We start from the raw sequence: 16,619 nt of genomic DNA, 5'->3' as shown, positions 1-16,619 counted from the left end.
CTTCAAACGGGATACTTAGTAGAAGCCCTACTCGGCTCCTTCCGGGATAGTGGAACAGATTCCCAGTCACATCCCAGTAGTAACATATAGGTGAAACGGCTCCGGGAACAAAGGGAACCATTCCAAAGAGACCATTTACCCATGCTAGACCCCAAGGGGTCATCTGGTAAGTGGACTGAATTACTCGGTGACGGATTCCCCTTCCTGATGTTGCATGTGGACATTTACCTGCACTGAGCACCAAGCACCTTGGAATCATCACTTAGAATTTATTGATTTTGTTGCACTTTTTGCACTAGCACTTTTAAAGTATAGGAGTGTAAATTGAAAATATCCAGCACAGACACTTTAAAGTTGAGCACCTTAAGTTTTGAGCGATGTCTCCCCTTTATTACATTTCACACAACCCACTGTTGTTTCTGACGAGCAGCTCAAATAATTTATTTTCTTTTTCACAGTTATATATTTTTATAAAAAAATCCTAGGCGCGATAACGTGAGGATTTATACCCACATTTTTTTTCCTATGATAGCTTATAGCAGTGAATTTCACTGCTATAAGCACATATGTTTACTGAATGACAGTGTGTAGACACTGTGTATTGCTGTGATTAACTGTGATTGGCCACAGCTAATCACATGGTACAAATGGGCTGTGATTGGCCCTGTTTGTACCATCTGATCACTGTGACCAATCACAGCTAGCAACACAATTATATACAATGAATGGCATGAAAGGAAGCCATTCATTGTTTACAACTGTCATGTGGTCTGCAGTGTTCGGTCACAGCGATCACATGTCACTGGCAGTGGGCTGGTGCACTTATTATCTATCCCCTGTGTCCAGTGGACAAAGCGTGTGACAGATCATGCCGCAGCGCTGCCCATTCTCAGGAAGACATTATAGGATGTCCTCCCAGAACAATAGGGTTCCTGTCTGTCCGTCTGTCATTTTACAATGGGGGGGAAGCAGTTAAATAAGTGCCTCTGCATTTCATTATTACTGGTTTTAGTAATAACTTATGACTTCAGCTGTAAAGGGCAGGTGCAGAACAGCACGAAGCCCACTCACACTCCTGTAGCAGATGCAAGTCTTAAAGGAGGGTCGCACGCTGATATCATCTATATCAAGCTTTATTGCAGACTGTTCCGGCAGAACATGGTTCTGTCATGGTGTTCTTTCTGAGCAGTCTCCAATAAAGTTTCTTGTGGATGATACCAGTGGTGTACAGCCCTAATTTTCAACTGGCGTAGAATTGTATTATTCTCATAATAATTATGAGTAGATGTCCAGAGCACCCCAACCGTCCTTACATCAGAGAGCCCCCTCTCCAACCATCCAAACTCAAGAGTCCCCCACCCTCCTTTACTCCACAGTGCACCCCCTTTACCTTGTGCTTCTGCTGAGAAGAAGCTAAAGCGAAGCTGGAAGCTGAAAGTGCAGGTTCTGAAGAAGGACCAGAGGTGGTCTAGAGTCAGCTCACAGTCTGCTGAATGCTCAGACGAGGGGAAGCGGACATGAGGGGGTACTGCTGCTGCACAGAGCGGCACGGGTCCTATAGGAGGAGCCTCTCTTTCTCCACCCTGCTGCCGACTGGTGGGACTAGGTGGAGGCGGAGACGAGAGGTGTGAGGGCCACATGAAATGGCTTGGTTTGCCGAATTCAGCCCATGGGCCTTGTGTTTGACACATTTGCCCTTATAGATTGTATTTTTTCCACCTTCTGTATCTCTCACTTATTGCATACAGTAGAGGAGGAGCATAGGGAGATCCTCATCAAGCATGTTTATGCTCATGCATCCTCTAAGCAGCCTGGGGTGGAGAATTATCAAAATGCTAAATAGCTAAACAATTTTTAATAGTGATGTCACCCTGGGGTTGTATTACATGTTGCAGGGTGTGAATGGCAAGAGCAGCACAGCAGAATTGGAAATATCTTGAAGTGTAAAGCAAAACATAAGGATTTTCATCCTACTGAACTTTTGCATTTTATTGAACTAGTAATTACAATTGAAATTGACAAGGTTTTGGTTATGTGGACTGAATTTGATAGCACTCAATAATGTGCTTGAGTAACTGTGTATATATACAGCTTGGACCATAAATATTTGGCCATTGGTAACGTTTTACCAAAAAATGGAGTTAAATGATAATAATGTGAGCTGAATGTGCAGACTGTCTGCTTTAACAATATGATATATAAGCATCCCAACAGGGTGGCTGGTTTAGGAATCATTACACCGAAGGTAATTGGAAAATTAGCTGGCAAGATGTTCCGTGACCAGGGGAGGGGAATTTTCCTTATTATTTAATTGAAAATTAAATGTGTAAAAGGTCTACAGTTCATTCCAAGTGTGGAATTTGCATTTGGAAGCTGTTGCTGTGAACTCTGAAAAAAAAGGGCCAAAGGTCTGTCAGTACATGTAAAGCAGACCATTATCAGGCTGGAAAAAAAAACAAAACAAACTCATCGGAAAGATGGCATAAACTTTAGCAGTGGCCAAATCAGCAATTTAATACATTCTTTTACTCAAAAAAGGCTTGTTTACGTAAGGTGCTGAGAATGTAAAGGTTCACTTCAATTATCCAATCATGAGCAGATTAAATAAATAGGCAAAGATTTGCTTTTCATGTGGTTAAATAATTAAAGCGAATCTTCACTTATCTTTTAAATAAACATTTTCGTTCTCAGCTCCTCAAAGGAAAAGTTCACTTTAAACTAAATTAAATAAATAAATGCAAATTTTTTTGCAGGCAAAAAAAAAAACGTGTATTCTATTTTTTTTTTTTTTTTTTGTAGGAGCATGGAATGCATTGCACCTGCGATCAGCAGATTGCGGGTGCAATGCAGGACTTCTACAGACTTCCAGTGTAAGCTGCCTGCCCGTACATCATACAGGTAAACCGTTTCACAATGACAGGAAGACTCAATGAACTACTCGAGTGCTCAACAGTGCTCTGGTAGAATTAAAAGGTGACAGCTGCAAAGGCTGTCGGTACTTATAGTTCACTGATTCACAGGGATCTGTGAATCAATGACGTGGCTGTGTGGGCGGAGCCCCACATTACCACGCTCTTTTTGAGTAGTAACAGCAGGTACGGCAAGATCGCCGGCCTGTGGTCACAGGGAGTGTGGAAATCAGAGAGTGGCAGCAGGATCGGGAACATGTTCCCGAAGCTGAACTTATCCTTTAGGAAAATCGGCCTAAAAAAATTCCAGAGGCATTTATCACCATGGAATACAACTGTGCTGGATGGTTGCTGGATTATTTTCTTGGTGAAGAAAAACTCATTCACATTATCCATCCAACCCTAGAACTAGACATTCCAGGGAGGTTGGTGCTTCACTGTCATGTCTAATCTTCATAAAAATATGTATAGTACAGATGGTTTGCCACACAGTGCAAACCTCTGGTAAGTCTCAAAAAAAAAAAAAACTGCTGGGACTCAAAACACATTGTTAAAGCTAGCCAGCCTTTGAAGACACAGAAGTGGGATGTTTTTCAATAGCTAGGTCAGTCACCCAATCTCAACCTGGTGGAACATACCTTTCATGTGTTAAAAGCAAGACTGTAGGGAGACCAAGAACTAGCAGCAACGGAAGACAGCAGCAGTTAAGGTCTGGCAAAGCATCACTAGGTATGAAAGTCAGCATTTGGTGGTTCCAGACGTCAGGGGGGCATTGATTGCTAATCATTTTCAATAACGTATCATAGTCATACTTTTGGGGCCCTTAAAATAGGTGCACTTTGTAAGAAAATGGCCGTATAACTTAAACCGCTAAAGCAATATTACAAAAATTCTGTCGCTGTTTGAATATTTTTGGACTTAGCTGTGTGTGTGTGTGTGTGTAGATAATTGTATATAAAAATTGCAGGGACGCACTTTGGCACATCAGTATGTGGTAAATTCATCTTACCAGATTACTACATTTATAACCAGCACGGTGAATATTATATATACATTAAATTTTCTTCACTAGCAACAGATATGATTTTAAAGTCAACTTCAATATTATTCTATAATTTCTTTTTACAATATGCTTTTGTGACAAGCTAAGCAGTTATAAAATGTGCAGAAGTGGCAAGTCTGGGGCAGGGCTTAAATCATCAAGGCTTTCTGTGTATTAGTTTCCTGCTGTTTAAATTCAGCCTTAAGCAGCGATAACCTTATTATGATATCAAATTAATTACAGACACACTGATCAGATGTTAGATGGATGTGCTATTTTATAAAGTTTTCTCTGCAGTATATGATATCTGATTCATCCCATTAAGACGGTAGCAAAGAAAGCATTTTGTGAATAGCATACTCCTTATTAGGTACATCTGCTTGTTATTGCAAATATCCAAACTACTAATTATGCATTTGCAGCTCAATACACAGAGCAAGCAGACTTGGTCAAGAGGTTCAGCTGCCACTCTGTCAAATAAAATGAAGAATGTGTGATTTAAGCAACTTGAGTGTGGAATGATTGTGTGGTTTCAGCATTGGATTTTCATATACCACAGCTTCTAGAACATACAGAAAATGAGAAAAACATCCAGGGAATGTGACATTTTTTGCTGCAAATACCTTGTTAATGAAAGAGGTCGTAGGAGAATACCTCTTAAGCTGGCAGGAAGTGCACAAGTAGCAGACTTTACAGCAGAACTCTTCTAGAGGGCATCTCAACGCACAGCACGATAAACCTTGAAAAGGATAAGTTAGAGCAGCAGAAAACTATACTCTACTCCTGTCAGCTAAGAACAGAAAAATGGTCTGCAGTGGTACGAAAATCACCAAATCTAAATGGCAAAAGATGAAATATGACATCGTCCAATCTTGTGATTAATGATTTCTGCTACAATTTGGTAGAAGGGTCTGACTTGGGAACATATGCAGCATAAAATTTTTAGGGAACAGAGGTCCACAGCATAAGACATCCATAGCAATTATGTAATACTATTGAGTCAACATGGACCAAAATTTTGTAAGTACCATAGTAAAATTTTACTGATAGAGTCTTAAAATGATAGCCGGAGCAATGTAAAACCCTAAATTTCTTAAGTTAACATTCACGGGATTATAATTGGTGAGGGCTTAATATGCAATAGTAAGTGTTCTTGTGGAATTCCACAATATCGAATATAGCTTAGCCTGACAAAGTAAGCTCGGGGAGTGGAGGACTACAGTAGGTACACACAATAAATTGGTACGCAAATAAGCATACATGTTATATAATCTCATAATTGCTGTGAATTTCATCTTTGGCTCTGTATTACAACATGAAAGTCCAAACATGGCTTGATGGTGTTTGGGCCTTTATAAGTGTGTTTAAGAAGCTCAAATAGTTTAATATGGAAATATGAACAATAGCTGAACACACTGGAAATGCTGTACATATGTTTACTATTCTACTTTACAAAGAATTTCCATTCTGTTTAGAGAGTCTTGCAATTTACAAACCTCTGGTCTCAGCCAGGAAAGATCACTCTATTACTTTTTTCTTGGTCACTATTCTGCTCATTGCAGAGATGATGGTGATTACCCATTGGCTGGAAGCTCAGAGATGACATAGGAAACCACAAAGTTGAACATAGCAATAAGTGCATCACCGATCTGGCTATGCAGAGGTGTGTAAATCACAAGATTGATTGAACAGAATTACAGAATCTTCTGGTAAATAGTGAAAATATATATATTATGATATGCAAACTTACATTTTAGCAGGTTAGCAGAGATATAAAAATTATAGGTAAATGGTATCTGTACACAGTCCTGCGACCAATGTAACATGGCACCGCAGGGATCTTCGTAACCCCCTTCCCTTACACGTCTGTTTGTTTTGTAGATGGAATTAGCGGTGGCTCCCTTGTGCAGAAGAGTGGCTGATCTTGGAAAGTCATACAGGCTGTTGAGATCGTTCAGGTGCGCATATAATATTTTCTAAAAATGTAAAACTTATAATTGCCAAATTATTAAAGGTCAGCATTGCCTCTGGACAACTAGGATCATCTGAAAAGGTAGCACTGTTATTATTGTGTGACTACCTGAAATCTTATGCCATGGAGCATATTTAATGCAGAACATATAGTGGGTACGGAAAGTATTCAGACCCCCTTCAGTTTTTCACTCTTTGTTATATTGCAGCCATTTGCTAAAATCATTTAAGTTCATTCTTCTTCCTCATGAATGTACACATAGCACCCCATACTGACAGAAAAACACAGAATTGTTGACATTGTTGCAGATTTATTAAAAAATAAAAACTGAAATATCACATGGTCCTAAGCAATGTTCCCTCTAATTTTTTACTGTGCTGAGCAAATAAAAAAATTTCTGAGCGCAAACCTTTAGATTGAGCAATGGGGGGGGGGGGGGGGACGTCAATGCAGAGTGACCAGCTTGCCCCAATCAACTGCAGAGTGCCACAGCAATGCCCCCAATAAACTGCAGAGTGCCACAGCAATGCCCCCAATAAATTGCAGAGTGTCACAGCAATGCCCCCAATAAATTGCAGAGTGTCACAGCAATGCCCCCAATAAATTGCAGAGTGTCACAGCAATGCCCCCAATAAATTGCAGAGTGTCACAGCAATGCCCCCAATAAACTGCAGAGTGCCACAGCAATGCCCCCAATACATTGCAGAGTGCCACAGCAATGCCCCCAATACATTGCAGAGTGCCACAGCAATGCCCCCAATAAACTGCAGAGTGCCACAGCAATGCCCCCAATAAATTGCAGAGTGTCACAGCAATGCCCCCAATAAACTGCAGAGTGCCACAGCAATGCCCCCAATAAACTGCAGAGTGCCACAGCAATGCCCCCAATAAATTGCAGAGTGTCACAGCAATGCCCCCAATAAAATGCAGAGTGCCACAGCAATGCCCCCAATAAACTGCAGAGTGCCACAGCAATGCCCCCAATAAATTGCAGAGTGCCACAGCAATGCCCCCAATAAAATGCAGAGTGCCACAGCAATGCCCCCAATAAATTGCAGAGTGCCACAGCAATGCCCCCAATAAATTGCAGAGTGCCACAGCATTGCCCCCAATAAATTGCAGAGTGCCACAGCAATGCCCCCAATAAAATGCAGAGTGCCACAGCATTGCCCCCAATAAAATGCAGAGTGCCACAGCATTGCCCCCAATAAACTGCAGAGTGCCACAGCAATGCCCCCAATAAATTGCAGAGTGCCACAGCAATGCCCCCAATAAACTGCAGAGTGCCACAGCATTGCCCCCAATAAACTGCAGAGTGCCACAGCAATGCCCCCAATAAATTGCAGAGTGCCACAGCATTGCCCCCAATACATTGCAGAGTGCCACAGCAATGCCCCCAATAAACTGCAGAGTGCCACAGCAATGCCCCCAATAAATTGCAGAGTGCCACAGCAATGCCCCCAATAAACTGCAGAGTGCCACAGCAATGCCCCCAATAAACTGCAGAGTGCCACAGCAATGCCCCCAATACATTGCAGAGTGCCACAGCAATGCCCCCAATAAAATGCAGAGTGCCACAGCATTGCCCCCAATACATTGCAGAGTGCCACAGCAATGCCCCCAATAAATTGCAGAGTGCCACAGCAATGCCCCCCCGCGACCCCGTGCACTTACCTCACGGACGGTCACGGCACTCTGTCTTCAGTCCCCGGCTTCCAGCTTCCCGCGTCTCCATCCTCCCGAGTCCCGGCGCCTCCTCCTCGGCCAATGGCATGAAGTTGGCCTTTCGGCCAATCAGGAAGCGGGAGGACCCGCTCCCTGATTGGCCAGGAGGAGGACCCGTATGACAATAGCGAATTTTCATTCGCTATTGTCACACGATGGGCGTGCTCTCGGGGTGCACGCTCTGCTCCCTGGCCGCTCCGTCTGCGGCTGCGCCGTCTAACTAGGTGCTTGCGCGGGACGTAATTTCCACTGCGCGTCCGCGCACGCGCGCACCTTAAAGGGAACACTGGTCCTAAGTATTCAGACCCTTTGCTCAGTATTTAGTAGAAGCCCCCTTTTGATCTAATACAGCCAGGAGTCTTTTTGGGAAAGATGCAACAAGTCTTTCACACCTGGATTTGGGGATCCTCTGCCATTCTTTCTTGCAGATCCTCTCCAGTTCTGTCAGGTTGGATGGTAAACGTTGGTGGACAGCCATTTTTAGGTCTCTCCAGGGATGTTCAATTGGGTTTAAGTCAGGGCTCTGGCTGGGCCATTCAAGAACAGTCACGCGGTTGTTGTGAAGCCACTCCTTCGTTATTTTAGCTGTGTGCTTAGGGTCATTGTCTTGTTGGAAGGTAAACCTTTGGCCCAGTCTGAGGTCCAGAGCACTCTGGAGAAGGTTTTTGTCCAGGATATCCCTGTACTTGGCCGCATTCATCTTTCCCTCGATTGCAACCAGTCGTCCTGTCCCTGCAGCTGAAAAACACCCCCACAGCATGATGCTGCCACCACCTTCACTGTTGGGACTGTATTGGACAGGTGATGAGCAGTGCCTGGTTTTCTCCACACATACCGCTTAGAATTAAGGCCAAAAAGTTCTATTTTGGTCTCATCAGACCAGAGAATCTTATTTCTCACCATCTTGGAGTCCTTCAGGTGTTTTTTTTTAGCAAACTCCATGCGAGCTTTAATGTGTCTTACACTGAGGAGAGGCTTCCGTCGGGCCACTCTGCCATAAAGCCCCGACTGGTGGAGGGCTGCAGTGATGGTTGACTTTCTACAACTTTCTCCCATCTCCTGACTGCATCTCTGGAGCTCAGCCACAGTGATCTTTGGGTTCTTCTTTACCTCTCTCACTAAGGCTCTTCTCCCCCGATAGCTCAGTTTGGCCGGACGGCCAGCTCTAGGAAGGGTTCTGGTCGTCCCAAACGTCTTCCATTTGAGGATTATGGAGGCCACTGTGCTCTTAGGAACCTTAAGTGCAGCAGAAATCTTTTTGTAACCTTGGCCAGATCTGTGCCTTGCCACAATTCTGTCTCTGAGCTCTTCAGGCAGTTCCTTTGACCTCATGATTCTCATTTGCTCTGACATGCATTGTGATCTGGAAGGTCTTATGTAGACAGGTGTGTGGCTTTCCTAATCAAGTCCAATCAGTATAATCAAACACAGCTGGACTCAAATGAAGGTGTAGAACCATCTCAAGGATGATCAGAAGAAATGGAAAGCACCTGAGTTAAATATATGAGTGTCACAGCAAAGGGTCTGAATACTTAGGACCATGTGATATTTCAGTTTTTCTTTTTTAATAAATCTGCAACAATGTCAACAATTCTGTGTTTTTCTGTCAGTATGGGGTGCTATGTGTACATTCATGAGGAAGAAGAATGAACTTAAATGATTTTAGCAAATGGCTGCAATATAACAAAGAGTGAAAAATGTAAGGGGGTCTGAATACTTTCCGTACCCACTGTAAATGGATGTATTGCTATTGGTAACGTTTCTTTTCTTCTATACAGTATTTTTCTTCATCGATAGTTAAGGGTGTACATTTGTAATCTTTTTTTTTTTTTAAACTGTTCAAGATAATAGCATAATGTGCTGGTATGCATCGCATATTAGCACATTATGAAAAACGTACCTTAGAACGAAGCCCTCCAGCGGTACACTGTCACACCGCTGACCATCGGTCTTCCTTCCAGGTTCACGTCCACCGCCCGTCTGATTGGCCGTGATGCGATGGCAGGAGTCACAGACAGCGGCACGGAGCTCTGAAGGGACGGCACGGATATGCCGCCCCTTCAGAGTGCATGCGCAGGTGACATCGCTGGCTGAATGCAATGTGGATATCTCCTAAACAGTGCAAGTTTAGGAGATATTCCCTTATTATAGGCTTACCTATAGGTACAAGTAAAAAAAAAAAAGGGTTTACTTCCACGATTTGGGTTGAGCTCAAGAAAACCCGAGTTTAGAGTAGGATTGTATAGTGTATAGGTGCCAACATCCCTTAATTAGAACAAGTAGTGGTATTTGGTTCCTCGGACCAGTGGGTGGGACTTTGAGGCAATAGGTTGAAAGACAAAAGTAGTATGCGTTTTCGTTTATTATAAAACAATGTTTATCATAAAACAATATTTAACATGTACAAGACATGAAATATTAAGTGCTTGGATGGGTAAGAGGCCCATCCGTGATGGTGCACGAAAGAAAAGAAATGTGACACTTGTGAAAGATGGTGACTTTTTAGAGACGCAGATTCCTGCCATCCATGGGTGTTTGGATGTTGCAGGATGCGTTTCCATCCGACGCGTTTCGGCTGTGCCTTTTTCAAGGATTTTCACCGTATCTATATGACGATATTTTAGTCTTTATTAGTGTCAAAAAGCGATTTTTAGGCAATTTCATTAGTATAGTCTGAAGTCTTAGCTTACATTGATTTTTTGTGTGCAGTTACTGGATCGGTTATGGAGGTGCCCCCTCTCAGTTTCCCAGGCAACCACAAGATCCCAAAGAAAGGGAGGAATGGCGGTAACGTTTTTGTTCTGAAAGACCAAAAATTGGTGAATGGCATATAGTGTGTATAGGTGTATAGCCCTTTGACTTTACAAGGTTATACTCACAAGGTCCAGATAATGCTGGTTTTCCAGTCGTGAGTGCCCTTAGTTGTATTGGCTGTTCCTGGAATTATATAGGTATTTAATTAACCATGTGTATCCAAATATTAGGAATTTGTTGGGCCGCCAATGCTTGGGTAATAAAATACCTGAGGAGCGTCTTGGTTATCAGATGGTCTCTCTGTGAGAAAAAACACCTGCAGCGCTTCTTGGTTGCCAGCTGTTCTCTCTATCTAGGAGGGACATATACCATTATGACAGGGCTATAAAAATCCCATATGCCTGAATTTTGGTGTAAGGTAATGTAAAATTTTAATTTACCTTACGGTACTGCAAAGGATAATTATTCAGACTGCAGAGCATTTGCCTGTAGTGGATAACCTTTCTCTTGCAAGATGATCTCTTCTGTGGAAAAGACACATCGTGTAGCAGCAAGGAGGAATGGATCCTGTGAAGTGCAAGGCTATATAAAATTCTCGAGAGGCTGTATGTGTTACCTGTGTCCAGCAGAGGGAGTCCTGTCAAAGAGTAGGGGTGGTCCGCCGTCCTCCAGGAGGTGCTTTCACTCCAAGGTCTGGAGATGAATGGCACACTGCAGGGATCCCCGACGCCTTAAATATAGGCCGCGCATGCGCAGTACAGCGCCGCACGGTCCTATCTGTCAGGGCGGAAGTGCTTCACCCGTGTCTGCTGCGCATGCGCCTGGGCTGCTGCGCGGTCAGTGACGAGGGATCTTATCCGTTGCCTGGCAATTAAGGACGCCGCCGACACGGAGGAGGAGGGGCGACCAGGATGCCGTAAGCTGTTGGTGAAACCAACAAGTTTACGGTTTAGATGACAACAGCTGGTGTTTGGCCCCGAACGTTGCCCCGCCATGTGGCGGGGCTTTCCGTGCCGGGGGTTGCAATAGGGTGTTGGGGGGGAGCAAGTCCACCGATCGGGTCTGCATTTACAATTTATATTGTTATATCAAAGAACAATCACTTGGCATTGATTATATATGTATATACTGTTTTAACTTTTCATTCTAACAATAACAGGTCTGGTACATTCATTTTTAAGGAGAATGAAATAAGATGCCTTGAGAAGGGAAATAAACAAGGGGGATGTATGAAAGACTGGGGATTTATATGGGTCTCTGGTGTCAGTATCTAGGGTCTCTCCACTGGTGGAAGGGGAGAGAGAGTGATGGGGATTATATCGATGTACACAGAGCATTTGTATGTGGGGAGGACAATTTGGTCGGGATGGAAAATAGAGGGGCAAGTAGCAAATCCTGTCCAGGTGATGACCGGTGACTGATGAATTTTGAATTAGTCTGTTTTACCGGACACAAAGCCATCAAGGAATGGTTGGAAGCTCTCTGCTTCATTGAGGCCAGGAGGTGTAGTCGCTCTAAGGCGTCTAATCCACCTCATTTCTCTTTGCAATAGAGTTTTGTTCCAGTCGCCCCCCCTCCCTGGAATGTGAAGTCTGTCCAGGGCCATGAATTTTACAGGGGGCATTTTTGATTGGTGCTTATCTCTCACGTGTCTACCAAGTGGGAGATAAAAGTTGCACATTTCCATGGATGCCAGATGTTGGCCAACTCTTTTGCGGAACTCTTGCTTAGTTTTTCCAACATAATATGCACCGCAGTCGCACTCCATCAGGTAAACTACTGCTTGTGTTTTGCAGTTGACGAAGTGGGCCGGTGTAAATGATTCCCCATTGGGTAGCAATTTGGTTGTACTTTTGACGATGACTTTGCATTGGGCGCATCCCCCGCATGGATATGTCCCCTTATCTTTGCACGGGTCCTTTTTTGGTCCCTCTTTGAATTCACTGTGAACCAGTGATTGCTGGAAAGAACCGGCTTTCCTGAATGTGATTTTTGGTTTAGCTGGGAGGAGATGTCTAAGGCTTGGGTCAGCGGTAAGGATGTGCCACTTTTGCTGAATGATTTTCCTGATTGAGTCATGCTGATTAGTATATCGCATGATCAATCGATTGGTATTTTCTTGTGGTTGGTCCGTGGGTTTTTTGAACAGGATTTGGTGTCGCTCCATACTGTTAGCTCTGTTGAAGGCTTTTCTTAGACTGGTTTTTGAGTAGCCTCGAATGATTAGTCGTGCTGTTAATTTATCAGACTCGCTTTTAAAGTCTTTTTGGGTAGTGCAGATTCTCTTTAGCCGTAGGAACTGACTATAAGGAATGGACTGTTTTAGCACCGTAGGATGGAAGCTGTCCGCATGCAATACGGTGTTGCCAGCGGTCTCTTTTCTATAGAGTGTAGTGTTTATGTTCCCCTTGGAGTCTTTGAAAATCCAGGTGTCCAAAAAACTAATTTTAATAAGGCTGTATTGCATGGTAAAATGCATGTTAAAAGAGTTAATGTTCATGTGATCCAGGCACTCTCGTAGGAGGTCTTCGGGTCCATCCCACAGGATAAAAATGTCGTCTATATATCTCTGCCATAGTGTTATATGGCGAGAGTATATGGAGTTTTTTTCGTCATTGAGGAAGTCCTGCTCCCACACGCCCAGATATATGTTGGCATAGGATGGGGCGCAGCTCGTGCCCATGGCCACGCCACAGATCTGCAAGAAATGTAGGCCATCAAAGCAGAAGTAGTTATGGTGTAGAATAAACTGTAACATGGAAAGAATGAAGTCATTGAATTTTTGATCATGGCGGCTATGTTGACTGAGTACCTGTTTGACTGTCAGTATGCCTTTTTCATGCGGTATGTTACTATACAGTGATTCGACGTCAATCGTGACGAGGTAGGTTGTTTCGGATGCCTTCATGCCTTCCAATATTTGGAGGAAATGAATGGTGTCCTTGGTGTATGATGGAAGGTTAGTCACATGTGGGCGGAGGTGGGCATCAATTACTCTGCTTATGTTCTCCGAGATATTGCCGTTCCCGGATATGATGGGTCTGCCTGGAGGGTTATTGACGCTTTTGTGTATTTTTGGCAAGGAATAGAACGTTGGTGTTCTGGGGTACTTTATTCTGATGTATTCCCATAGCGTTTTGGAAATAGCCCCTTCGTTGAGGGCCCTGTCAACTTTTTTGTAGAAGGTTTCGTTGTAGGACTTGATCATGAGTGGTGATATTTTCTTATAGCATGTACGATTTTCCAGGATGTTCATACACATCTCCTTGTATTTTACATTGTCCATCAGGACAATGTTGCCGCCCTTATCGGCCGGTTTTATAGTAATCGTATCATAGCTTTTTAGATCTTCAAGTGCCTTCCTTTGTTCCTTGGTTAGGTTATCCTTTGTTTTTTTGATGTTGAGCCCTTCAATCTCTCTGGTTGTTTCTTTTACAAACAGGGCGACTGCTGGATTTTGGCTCAGTGGGGGAAATTTTTGGGATTTTTTCTGAAAGCGGGGTGTTTCGAGGTTCTCCTCTTCTTCATCACCATCCCCTTCTTCTGATATTGAAGTAGGATCTTCCCAGTCATCATCAAGTCCTCCTTCCTCTAGTAAGATGTTAAGATCCCTTATTGCGCGGAATTCCGCTGCAGTAAGGCCAGGGTCTTTAGCCTCAGGTGGGGGTTTGTTGTACATTGCTTGGAATATTATTTTTCGTGCGAATAAGTTCACGTCCTTGACAATTTCAAATTTGTCGGCGTTGTTCTTTGGACAGAAGGAGAGGCCTAGCCGTAGAACCTCTTCTTCATGACGGGTTAGGATCTGTGATGAGAGATTTATTATTGATCGTTTCTCTTCTCCATTTGTCTCAGCCCTTGGGAATCGGTGACTACAGGCAATTTGGTCTGTTTTAGGTTGGATTTCCCTAAAAAAGCCTTTTGTTTTCTGGGGCCTTCTCTGAGTCTCGAGAAGATGCCTTGAGTTTTTGTACCTCCCTGTGATTGATCTTCTGTTTCTTCATTTTCGGTTTCTGTTCTTTCCTCAGTTTCGTCTCTTTCATTCGGTGTTTGTGTTGGTCTAGGCCGCGGTCCTCTGGGTGGTGGTCCTCTTTTCCGGTTGTCTGATCCAGAGGCATACGATGAGGAGTCTGATGAGTAGTACTGGTTGTCCTGGCCAGTATTTTTCATACTGAATTGTTGTTTGTTTTTATAGGTTCGACGAGTATTGTTCCACCTGTAGGCCCTCCCCTGGGCAAAGGCGTTTTTGTCTCGCCAGTATTTTTTCTCCTTTTTTCGGAGGATCTGTTTGCTGTAATTTTCAAGGTGGTCTTTTAGTTTTTTCTCCTCATCGTTGTACATCTGGACGGTTTTTAGAGGTGCTAGTTTGAGGTATATTAATTTAGTTTCCTCATCGATTTTTTAATAATTCTTTGGGATCTTGTGGTTGCCTGGGAAACTGAGAGGGGGCACCTCCATAACCGATCCAGTAACTGCACACAAAAAATCAATGTAAGCTAAGACTTCAGACTATACTAATGAAATTGCCTAAAAATCGCTTTTTGACACTAATAAAGACTAAAATATCGTCATATAGATACGGTGAAAATCCTTGAAAAAGGCACAGCCGAAACGCGTCGGATGGAAACGCATCCTGCAACATCCAAACACCCATGGATGGCAGGAATCTGCGTCTCTAAAAAGTCACCATCTTTCACAAGTGTCACATTTCTTTTCTTTCGTGCACCATCACGGATGGGCCTCTTACCCATCCAAGCACTTAATATTTCATGTCTTGTACATGTTAAATATTGTTTTATGATAAACATTGTTTTATAATAAACGAAAACGCATACTACTTTTGTCTTTCAACCTATTGCCTCAAAGTCCCACCCACTGGTCCGAGGAACCAAATACCACTAAGGGTTTACTTCCACTTTAAGAAAGAGCCAGGGCATTGTCTACATTGCTCTGTTAACAAAAGTCTGCTACACTGAAATGTTGAAAGGAAGGGGGTTAAACCTGGCGCACAACTGGGAAAAGATAAGTGTCCAAAAAACAAAAAAATATATAACAACAAATGCTTCCGCACACTCCAATAGCCAACTTGTACTAATAAACGAGCACACTGACTAGATGGTATAAATTAAATAAGAAGAGTCCTTATATAAAGAGTCCATCTACATACGTATCCATGCACCACACTCCGCAGGCTGCTCTGCAAACAAGTAGAAGGGGCTTGTGATGAGCTGCAGGGAGAAAACAGGCGCCACACTGAGTGCAGTATGTCAGGATCATATGTTTAATATATCAAATGAACAGGTACTCACAAACGGTATGATAAAAACAGCATAGCAGTATGTGACAGGGAAATCCCAGTGTCCAGATTCAGGATGGCACTAGCGGTCTCCAAGCCCTGGGTAGTAGCGAGTGGAGAATCGACACTTCCCATATGCTGGGAACACAGCGCTGGCCGTCCTGACGTCACTTCCGGGATACGTACTGGCGCCGGCGACGCGTTGTCGGAGCATGCGCTCCTTCTTCAGGCCGATAATGCGCCATTTTGGACGAGGGCTTAAATAGACAGAAGGGCAGAGCCAGCTGGGTCCTAAAGAGTGCCATAATTCTGACTCAAAAGGAAGAAGCCTGCTATAACACTGAACTGAAACGAAGTGTATTATAGACAAACAACCAAAGCAGTGGTCAACTGGAATGCAGTTATCAAGAAACACTTACATCACATTACATATGTATATATATCCCCATATTGTTACACACAGGAATATATTATCATAATATAGTGATATAATTTAAATAATTTATTATAAAACCAAATATATAAAAAATCAAATATATAAAAATATATAAAAAAATATATATAAAAAAGGGATATATATATAGAAATACCATTTTTCATTTTATAAAAGCCACCATATTTTTATAAAAAATACACCATATTTTTAAAAAATGCACCATATTTTTCAAAAAATGCACCATATTTTTTAAAAAAGCCACCATATTTTTAGAAAACATATCTTGTCTAAAAATTATAAATCATATAGGTTATCTGAAAATTATCATCAGCCAACATATCCATCCAATAGTGTATCCCATTGGATTATCCTAATCTAAGTACATGGCCATTATAAAGGATATTTTAAAAAAGGGTATTTTAAATAAGACAATAGGGCATATCTCTCAGATGTCCAAACAAAAAATTATTGAATAGGATCAAATG

The 16,619-nt window shown here is 42.8% G+C and overlaps 1 protein-coding gene across 1 annotated transcript in view; it reads left to right on the top strand.

Annotated features, from left to right (window-relative positions):
- COG5 (component of oligomeric golgi complex 5) overlaps nt 1-16,619 on the top strand; it is a 644,155-nt gene that overhangs the window by 582,742 nt on the left and 44,794 nt on the right. The window contains exon 19 of the mRNA XM_082254383.1: nt 5,833-5,909. Coding sequence (XP_082110509.1) covers nt 5,833-5,909 — 77 coding nt within the window. The remainder of the gene's footprint in view (nt 1-5,832; nt 5,910-16,619) is intronic.

The sequence above is a fragment of the Pelophylax lessonae genome (assembly GCF_965119305.1).
Source record: "Pelophylax lessonae genome assembly, chromosome: 4".
In the NCBI taxonomy this organism is placed as follows: Eukaryota; Metazoa; Chordata; class Amphibia; order Anura; family Ranidae; genus Pelophylax; species Pelophylax lessonae.
This window is presented reverse-complemented; position numbering and strand designations above follow the sequence as displayed.